The following is a 10,711-nucleotide window of genomic DNA, read 5'->3' as shown; positions in this document are numbered from 1 at the left end:
ACAAAGAAGGGGGAGGGTTGATGTAGTTGCAGTTGTTCATGGGTTGACCTGCGGCTGAGGACCAGCTTACTGCTGGATGTGATCCTGAACACTCCAGCATGGAACGATCTCCCCCTGAAGTTCTCACGTTCTCCCTCAGGCCACAAGGTCATGTGATCAAGCCTGTGTGTGTGTGTGTGTGTGTGTGTGTGTGTGTGTGTGTGTGTGTGTGTGTGTGTGTGTGTGTGTCTGCAGCTTCTACACTACCAAGTCCACATCTATGTCACCAGTGTTTGATGATTCAGTTTATTGGTTACAAACATCACAGAGACACTTTTATGCTCTTAAGGAGACCTGACGTCTCTTTATTGTTGCTCACAAACAAACTGGGACTCTTTTAGGGCTAGGGCTTTTTCATGGTATCATCAATCCATTTACGCATTTTTGGATCACAGACCGTGTGTCCAAATTCGACTTTTTTGCCTCCACTAGTGGTTCCAGATCCTTTTTCAACTATAGACAGAGCGTTATTATAAATATATCCTGCACCAGAATCCCCCTAGAAAGAGAGAAGGAGGGAGGGAAGGAGGAAAGAGAGATGGAGGGAGAGGTGGAGGAAAGAGAGACGGAGGGAGAAAACATTCTGTCAGATCAACAACACTTATTTAAAATGACTAAACAACAATTGATCACTAAATATCACTTCCAGGTTAAATCACCATCATTTATTAACAGTTAAATGTATCATTACTCATTGAAATGACATCCGTCTTCTACTTACCCCACAGAACTGACAGCCGACAGGATCCCCGTAGAAACACCATTCAGGTGACTGACTCGCAGAAACACATCCGTTCACCTCGATGTCTGCACACATGACTGTATCTGGACCCGCTGTGTGGATAAAAACCATTATTCATCTCAAAGTTTACATGTTTACCACTAGTCAGACTTTTACACTCACTACTGAAATGTTCAAAACAATAATAATAATAATAATAATAATACATTTGGAAAAAGTAACACAAAAGTCTTCCACAACCAGTGTTACTGCACTAAACTTACTTCAAATGAGGATTACCAAAATTTTTTCTTTTCTTTTTTACTCGAGACTTTCAACCACGAAGATTTTTTTTAACTATAACTGTGTTTCTGCAGGTTTTCATTTCTAGACTTTAGTGTCTTATTCTTATCATTTACTTTATATCCAACAGCAACCCAACAAGATCAACATTCCTACCAGAAAGTAATCCAATAAGAGACGACCTGTAAGTCTGTAATACATCACCAAGACCAAAAACTAAATAAATAAACAGTCCTCACCTTTGGTGTCCCGAGCAACAAACAGCATCGTCACAGATTTCTTGGCCACTAATTGGTTTGAGATGAAGAGGCAGTCAGCGTCAGAGCTGAAGGGGATGGGAGTCAATTTGGTGTTCACTTTGATCAGCATGACATCAGCAGTCGGGTGTTTATGGATGTTGTTCGTGGTTTCTGTCCCTAAGGTGATGTCCTTAATGACGAACCTTCTGAAGATTCTGCCAATCCTAAAGAACAAACACAAACACTCAGCAGGAACAGAATTCATTTTCACCTTCAACTTACCAGACTGGTCATCATCTAAACACTAACCATCGCCCCGCCCACCACAACAATACGCCCACCCAAACTGCAGGACATTTACACCCAGCGATGTAGGTCAAGGTGAGGATGCTGAAGCCGCATAGTCATCCTGGAAACTCTTCTCCCTGCTGCTGTCAGGCTGACGTTATTGATGCCTAAAGTCTGCCACTAATGGCGCTTTTACACTAGTACCTACTCAGCGCAACTCTACTCGCCACGCTCCCGTTTTGTGCTTTTACACTATAGTCTAGACGGATTTCAGAAAAAAGGCCTTTTATAAGAAGTAAGGAGCATTTATGGGTACAAGTCGGGAACCGGCCTACCTTACATATTTCAAGGGTGCTGAGTCCAAAAAAAACGGTACCCGAGTGAAATTTTGAGTTTTTGACCTTCTAATTTGCATATTAAAATGGCCGCCAAATTGCCCATCTTGCACAGTTATTGGACCATTTCCTCCTATTTTTTTTTGTAAGTAGGCAATCAAGATGAGGAAATTAAGTTTCTAGATCTATAGTCAAGGGTCAAACAAGGATATAGTGGAGGCTCAGTGCTTTTTTATGTATATATATATGCAAAATACCAACTTTTAAGGTGAAATTAAGCATTATTTGTGTCATTTTTTAAGGCCGACATAAATATTAAATAAAAGTTACTCTGAAATTTTCCCTGTTGATATGACATATGATGTACACCATATTATATGATAACAAAGAAAAAAAATCCATTGCAAGTTGTCTGGGATTTCATGTTTTTTTTTTTTTTTTTTTGCAAATTAAGCATTTGTTCTCTAAATTCTAAGACGGGAAAAACCCAGGTGAATTGGGAAAAATATTCAAAAAGAGACCACCATGAAACGTACCAAGTTGACTATTTAGATCAGTACATAGCATGGTCAGTCCCATCGCTGAGGACCTTTTGCCTGAGGTGACAGCAAAGAGGATCGTAACAGTTTCACACGCTTTGGTAAGTTTCCTGTTTTCTGATTTTTTTAGACAAAAAATGTCAAAGATCTTCAGAGGCTTTCGTCTGCACAATATATGATGTGCATAAAACAGACTCTGTTGATGCAGCAAGGCATATACTTTTCTCCAGGACAGGTAAACCAGAAGCAATGCTGCCTACAAGCGATGCGCTCCACTTCCATCTGCTGAGAGTACACTACCAGGCAATGGTTTGGAGAAATGCTCACTATGCCACACCTGAGCTTCATTCACCCTTGGACATGGGATGGAAAGATGGTGATTCAGGACTACAGCCCATTCTTATGTCACAGAACCCAATACCTGAAAGTTGCCTGGAAATGATCAGGTGTGCCTGTAAAAAACAATGCACAACACGCCAGTGCAAATGCCAAAAATCGGGGCTGTTATGCACTGCAATGTGTACATGTCAGAGTGATGACCAATGTCCTTGTTTAAATGTGGAGTTGTAGTCCTCAAGCATACCAAGGCAATGGGTAAGCAAAGAACTTGGAAAAGGTCTGCAGAAAGAAATACTAATCAAAATTAAATTCCAAGGACAAATGGCACACAAGCAAACTAGAAAGGTATAAAAACAATTTACCAAAACAAGTGACCTATGGCTCCTCCTTGAACCGCCACCTTACCGTGGTGGAGGGGTTTGAGCACCCGAATGATCCTAGGAGCTATGTTGTCCGGGGCTTAATGCCCCTGGTAGGGTCTCCCAAGGCAAACAGGTCCTAGGTGACGGGTCAGACAAAGAGCGGTTCAAAGCCCCTTATGAAGAAGAAGAGAGCAAGGAAGTTTACGTCGCCCGGACTGGCGTTACCGGGGCCCCACCCTGGAGCCAGGCCTGGGGTCGGGGCTCGCAGGCGAGCGTCTGGTGGCCGGGTCTTGGCCCACGGGACCCGGCCGGGCGCAGCCCGAACGAGCGACGTGGGCCCCTCCTCCCGTAGGCCCACCACCCGCGGGAGGGTTCATAAGGGGAAGGTGCCGTGTGATTTGGGTGGCAGCCGTGGGCGGGGGCCCCGGCGACCCAATCCCCGGACAACGACTCTGGCTTTAGGGACATGGAATGTCACCTCGCTGGGGGGGAAGGAGCCTGAGCTTGTGCGGGAGGCTGAGAGGTATCGACTAGAGATAGCTGAAGAAGCTGAAGAAGGAGTCCTACCGAGCCAGGCTAGCTCGGCGGACTCCCGAGGCAGCTGACGGGTACCGGCAGGCCAAGCGGACTGCAGCCCGGGCGGTCGCGGAAGCAAAAACTCGGGTCTGGGAAAAGTTCGGGGAGGCCATGGAGGACTACCACCGGTCGGCCTCGAGGAAATTCTGGCAAACCATCCGGCGCCTCAGGAGGGGGAAGCAGTGCTCCGCCAACACTGTTTACAGTGGAGGAGGGGAGCTGTTGACCTCGACTGGGGACATCGTCGGGCGGTGGAAGGAATACTTCGAGGATCTCCTCAATCCCGCTGACACGCCTTCCGTCGAGGAAGCAGAGGCTGAGGATTCAGAGGTTGATTCATTCATTACCCAAGCTGAAGTCACTGAGGTAGTTCGGAAGCTCCTCAGTGGCAAGGCACCGGGGATGGATGAGATCCGCCCTGAGTACCTCAAGTCTCTGGATGTTGCGGGGCTGTCGTGGCTGACACGCCTCTGCAGCATCGCGTGGCAGTCGGGGACAGTGCCTCTGGACTGGCAGACCGGGGTGGTGGTCCCTCTCTTCAAAAAGGGGGACCGGAGGGTGTGTTCCAACTACCGGGGAATCACACTCCTCAGCCTCCCGGGGAAAGTCTATTCCAGGGTGCTGGAGAGGAGAATTCGGCCAATAGTCGAACCTCGGATTCAAGAGGAACAATGCGGTTTTCGCCCTGGCCGTGGAACGCTGGACCAGCTCTACACCCTCCGCAGGGTGCTCGAGGGCGCATGGGAGTTTGCCCAACCAGTCCACATGTGTTTTGTGGACTTGGAGAAGGCTTTCGACCGTGTCCCACGTGGCATCCTGTGGGGGGTGCTCCGAGAGTATGGGGTCGGAGGCCCTCTGCTGAGGGCTGTACGGTCCCTGTATGACCGGAGCAGGAGTTTGGTTCGCATTGCCGGCAGTAAGTCAGACCTGTTCCCGGTGCGTGTTGGACTCCGGCAGGGCTGCCCTTTGTCACCGGTTGTGTTCATTATTTTTATGGACAGAATTTCTAGACGCAGCCAGGGGCCGGAGGGGGTACGGTTCGGGAGCCACTTGATTTCATCTCTGCTTTTTGCAGATGATGTGGTCTTGTTGGCTCCCTCGAGCCAGGACCTTCAGCATGCACTGGGGCGGTTTGCAGCCGAGTGTGAACCAGCTGGGATGAGAATCAGCACCTCTAAGTCTGAGGCCATGGTTCTCGACCGGAAAAAGGTGGCTTGCACCCTCCAGGTCGGGGGAGAGTTCCTGCCTCAGGTGGAGGAGTTTAAGTATCTTGGGGTCTTGTTCACGAGTGAGGGGAGAACGGAGCGCGAGATCGACAGGCGGATCGGTGCGGCGGCCGCAGTAATGCGGTCATTGTATCGGTCCGTCGTGGTGAAGAGGGAGCTGAGCCGAAAGGCAAAGCTCTCGGTTTACCGGTCGATCTACATTCCCACCCTCACCTATGGTCATGAACTCTGGGTCATGACCGAAAGAACGGGATCCCGGATACAAGCGGCCGAAATGAGTTTCCTCCGCAGGGTGGCGGGGCGCTCCCTTAGAGATAGGGTGAGGAGTTCGGTCACCCGGGAGGAGCTCGGAGTAGAGCCGCTGCTCCTCCACATCGAGAAGAGCCAGCTGAGGTGGCTCGGGCACCTGTATAGGATGCCCCCTGGACGCCTCCCTCGTGAGGTGTTCCGGGCATGTCCCACCGGGAGGAGGCCCCGAGGAAGACCCAGGACACGCTGGAGTGACTACGTCACTCGGCTGGCCTGGGAACGCCTTGGAGTCCCCCCGGAAGAGCTGGAGGAGGTGTCCGGGGAGAGGGAAGTCTGGGGATCCCTGCTCCGACTGCTGCCCCCGCGACCCGGATTCGGATAATGCGGTGGACAATGGATGGATGGATGGAAGTGACCTATGGAACTTACAGAAGAAGACAGATGAAAGCAAAGCAATTCAGCTAGAAACATGAAAGAAATATACAGAAACAAGATGTGATCTGTAGAACTGTTCAAGGGAAGTTTCATGTTTTTTTTTTCCCTATTCACTTGGGTTTTTCGATGTTTGAATTAAGAGCATTATGCTTTGTTTGCATAAAAAAATGAATTCTCAGACAACTTGCAATGGTGTTTTTCTTAGTTATTATGTAATATGGAATACATCACATATCATATATACACTGGGAACATTTAAGATTGATATTGACTGAATATTTATGTCGGCCTTAAAAAATTATAAAAATAGTGCTTAATTTCACCTTAAAAGTTGGTATTTTGCATATATATACATAAAAAAGGCTCTGAGCCTCCACTATATCCTTGCTCTGACCCTAGACTATAGATCTAGACACTTAATTCATCATCTTTGAATGCCTACTTACAAAAAAACTTGGGGAAAATGGTCCAACGACTGAACAAGACAGGCAGTTTGGCGGCCATTTTGATATGCAAATTAGAAGGTCAAAAACTCAAAATTTTGCTCGGGTACCGGTTTTTTTGGATTCAGCACCCTTGAAATATGTAAAGTAGGCCGGTTCCCGACTTGTACCCATAAATGCTCCTTACATTCACTTTTTGGGACATCCCGTCTAGACTACTACGGGTTGAGGCGGGTGGAGGCGTGCCGAGTAGATACTTTTTCTGTATTCATTCAAGATTCAAGACAACTTTATTTATCCCGTGAAGGGCAATTTGATTCGGCAGCTCGCGCCCAAACACACACATAACAAACACATAACACATTAAATAGAAACACAGAAAGAAAGTTGGCAGCTGTGTGCAAAAATCTGCAATTTGTTGCATTAAAGAAAGTACTGATACATATAAAAATAAATTAATTAATTAAAAAACAGTCTATACGGGGGCACGGTGGCGCAGCAGGTAGTGCAGCTATCTCACAGCAAGAAGGTCCTGGGTTCGATTCCCGCCGGGGACGCTGTGGGCGCTGAAATGCGTGTTAGTTCCCCCATGACTTCAGCGCCCACAGGGAACACAGGCATGTTCTCCCTGTGTTCCCTTGGGTAGCAATGTGAGCTACTCTCACAAAAACATGCAGCAGTCCTGGGCTCTACTGCCCCTTCTGGCCAACCGGGGCGCCAGATGGGGTGGGGAGGATCTGGCCGGAAAAACGTGATCCTTCCACGCACTACATCTGGCCAGAGAAACCCCACCCTGTCTGGTGAAAAGATGCGGCTCACTCCCCAGGATAAGAAGGAGACCTGAGCTCAGTGCAGGAACTCCCGGGGTTGATAGAGGGGAGCAATGCCCAGGACTGTTACTTAGGTAGGAGCACTGGGTGATGAAAAAATCGGGGATAAAAAAAAAAAAGTCTATACAAACACTGGATGATATCATTCCTAGAAGGTACATACCAAACAAATTCATAAGGATAAATTTAAGAGCCGGACAGCAGAAGGGATAAAAGACTTCGGAAAAGCGATTATCCTTACAAACAGGTTGGGCATAACGACGTCCTGAAGGCAGCAGTGAAAATTATTTTTCTAAGACATGCCCAGAATACTATGAGTCTTCCTCAAAACCTGTTGTTCCCTAGGTCTCTCTCTGCTTGAGTCCAATAATCTTGGAACAGATTTACAAGCTGCCCCGAGTCGCACTTGACAGAGTGCCCCGGAAGTGTGCAGGTGTCCACTGCACACTTCCTGGTTGCCGAAGTTCTAAGCGGCTGAGTCGGCTGCATCTGACATCATCACACTACACGCCACCGATTGGTCGGGGGGTTGGAGTCAGACGTTTGAATCAGGAAGCGGGAATCAGCGCAAGAGCGGCTTGCGACTTCCTCGTTTTATTCACCAGGCAATGGCAGCTCAAACATCTGTTTGGTGATCCAACTCTGAGGTGCAGATGTTCATAAACCTGGTGGCTGACAAGATAACCTGATTACCCTGCCCCTCTCACTCCCACACTGCAGGTTCCAGTGTTGTGCATTCAGAGATGCTCTTTGCCACCAGCAGAGGATGCTGCAACATGTACAAAAGAGAAAAAAGAAAAGGGGGGCCAGCACAAGAAACTAAACTTAAACTTAAACTTTATTTATTTGTATAGCGCCAAATCATACAATATAAAATGCAACACATGGTGCTTTACATGCAGAATAAAATAACAATAAAAAACACAATTTAAAACATTCCATACGACCCCACCCCCCACGCGTACACACACACACACTCACTCACACTCATATACATGTGCACACACTCACACGCCCACACCCACACACACACACACAATAAGTGGACTGGTGACATGGCTTAGCACTAACGATCCAGGTGAGGAAAACACTACCTATGGGTGGCCGTCCACACTGAGAAGCTCCACCGACCACGACCACCAGAAGCATCGCCACAGAGACCCCCCCAACCCGGACAGACCGGGGCAGACCCCACACAGAAGGTGGAGCCCCCCCCCAGCTACCCAGGCCTGAGGGATCCCCATGACGACACCCCCATGGGCGGAGCAGGCACACCTCCCAGTGTGAACGACCCCCCAGGAAACACTGGAGCTAAAAACTAAAAGATTAAAAGAAAGTAAGAAATGCCTAAAAGTGTAAAATTTGAGAGAAATCTATATAAAACTTAAGATGAATAATAAATAACATAAAGTAAAAAGTCACTAAAATGGATTAAAGTTTTAGAGATGATAAAAGAGCTAAAGAAGTAGACACAATACATAGCTAAAAACACTAGGTAAATAAGATCAGATAAAAGCCAAACTAAAAAGGTGTGTCTTGAGCCTCCTTTTAAAAATATCAACATTCTCTGCGGCCCTGAGGTTCTCTGGCAGGCTGTTCCATAAAGAGGGGCCATAATGGCTGAATGCAGCCTCACCGTGGGTTTTGGTCGCGGTTCGGGGAATGGTTAAAAGAGGAGCGATGGACAAAAATTATGGCTATGAGATACTTATAATAAATAAAAATGGAAATGGAGAAGAGAGGAAGGGAATAGGAGAGGAGAAGAAAGGTGAGAGGCACCGCCCAGTGGATCATGTCGGTGCCCCCCTGCAGCATAAGCCTATAGCAGCATATCTACCGCAAAGCTATATTTGAGACTAACTATTAGAGTCTTGTTCTATAGCTGCAACTATGACTACTGACTCTAACACACTACAATTTACACTACCTAGAGATTTACCAACACCTGCTAGAGTTTTACTAAACACTAACTATAGGCTTTACTAAACAGAAAGGTTTTAAGTTTAGTTTTAAAGGTGGAGGTGGTGTCAGCCTCCTTAACCCAGATTGGAAGTTGGTTCCATAGTAATGGTGCCTGATAGCAGAATGCCCGCCCTCCAAATCTACATTTGGATACTCTAAGAACTATGAGTAAACCTGCACTCTGAGAGCGGAGAGCTCTGCCAGGAACATAAGGCACTATCAGGTCTTGCAAATAATGCGGAGCTAAGCCGTTTTGGGCTTTATACGCAAGTAATAAAATTTTAAATTGGATTCTGAATTTTACTTGTAGCCAATGGAGCAACGCTAACACTGGAGAGACGTTGTCTCTCCTGCTGATTCCTGTCAGCACTCGCTGCTGCATTTTGGATCAGCTGGAGCCTATTCAGCAAATTACTTGGACATCCTGCTAATAACACAGTACATTACATTACATGACAGTAATCTAGTCTAGAAGATACAAACGCATTAACTAGTTTTTCTGCATCACTCTGCGAGTGGATTTTCCTAATCTTTGCAATATTACGGAGATGGAAAAATACTATTTTACAAACTTGATTAACATATGGTTTAAACGACAAATCCTGATCAAAAATAACACCAAGGTTTCTCACAATTGCACTGGAAGCCATCGCAACACCATCTAATCCCTTCCCAAGATGCTCTGGACCAAGAATGATAACCTCTGTTTTATCTGAATTTAGAAGCAAGAAATTTCATCCAGTCCTTGATGTCTCTAAGACATGCCTGAAGTTTAACTAAGGGTTCTGTTTCATCCGGCTTCATAGACAAATAGAGCTGCGTATCATCAGCATAACAATGAAAGTGTACGCCGTGATTCCGGATTATACTTCCCAATGGCTGCATGTATAAACTGAACAAGACTGGCCCTAGCACTGAACCCTGCGGAACACCATGACAGGTTCAAATGTTAATAAAATATGTGAGATCACACTGCCACAGAGGATTGGTCAAGGACATGGAGACTCACACACACACTTGATGTGGTTTCACCACATCAAGCTGCTAGCCATTAATATAAACGCAGGCAGTTGTTAGGAAAGAAAACAAAAAAGTACATAAATGTCGAAAAATGTTCATTTCAAACTACAGTTTGGGAAACTTACGTTCCAAATGCATCGCAGTGTTTTGCAGTGAGAATCCAGTGTCCATTCCCAACGACGGAACCAGAACAAATGAAAGTTTTGCCAGTTACTGGGTTTTTTATCTCCAAGAAAACAAAATGTTTGGACTCAGCCTTGGTGCACGGCCTGCCACCAGTGATTCTCTTCTGGATGTCTCCAAGAGACACACCTGTGGATTAACACACACACAAAGGTCAGGAACATTTATGTTTCCAGCTGAGAACGTCTCAAAGGACTGCAGCAGGTGATGATGAGACATGAACTCACCTGCCATCAGAAAGAGAGCAAGGACCACACAAGTCTTCATCACGCTGCCGAGATGGTCTTCACAGAAGTTTTATTCTTGCTAGAATGGATTCACTCGGAACAAAGCGCACAAGCCTTGTAATGAGGAACTCCTCACAGCAGAGAAGACAGACATTTTTTATACAGGGTTTGGTTGCATCATCTCATGCTGTTGCTGGCAGATATTCAGTTACACCTCTGCAAGTCAAGATGGAAACAGGAAGTCTGTAGCAAGTGAAACACAAGTCACTCCTGCTTATTGATCCAGATAAGATAAAGAAACAAGAAGATTGCAGTTGGGACATTTTTGCACAATACCACTTCTCCTTTTGAATCCTGCATACAAAGATAAGATTAAGAAGAAGATTAACACCAGC

General features: G+C 46.4%; 1 protein-coding gene across 1 annotated transcript; it reads right to left on the bottom strand.

Moving 5' to 3' along the window:
• Positions 1-313: 313 nt before the first annotated feature.
• On the bottom strand, positions 314-10,450 carry LOC133424210 (uncharacterized). The gene is made up of 5 exons (XM_061714668.1): positions 10,317-10,450; positions 10,032-10,218; positions 1,303-1,526; positions 761-873; positions 314-538 (listed from the first exon to the last, which is right to left on the bottom strand). Exons 1-5 carry the CDS (start codon positions 10,354-10,356, stop codon positions 383-385), a joined length of 720 nt encoding a protein of 239 aa, XP_061570652.1. The 5' UTR covers positions 10,357-10,450; the 3' UTR covers positions 314-382.
• Between the last annotated feature and the right edge of the window lie 261 nt (positions 10,451-10,711).

This window comes from Cololabis saira, chromosome 23, assembly GCF_033807715.1.
Source record: "Cololabis saira isolate AMF1-May2022 chromosome 23, fColSai1.1, whole genome shotgun sequence".
Lineage (NCBI taxonomy): Eukaryota > Metazoa > Chordata > Actinopteri > Beloniformes > Belonidae > Cololabis > Cololabis saira.
The sequence above is the reverse complement of the archived record's forward strand: the minus strand, read 5'-3'. Positions and strand labels throughout refer to the sequence as shown.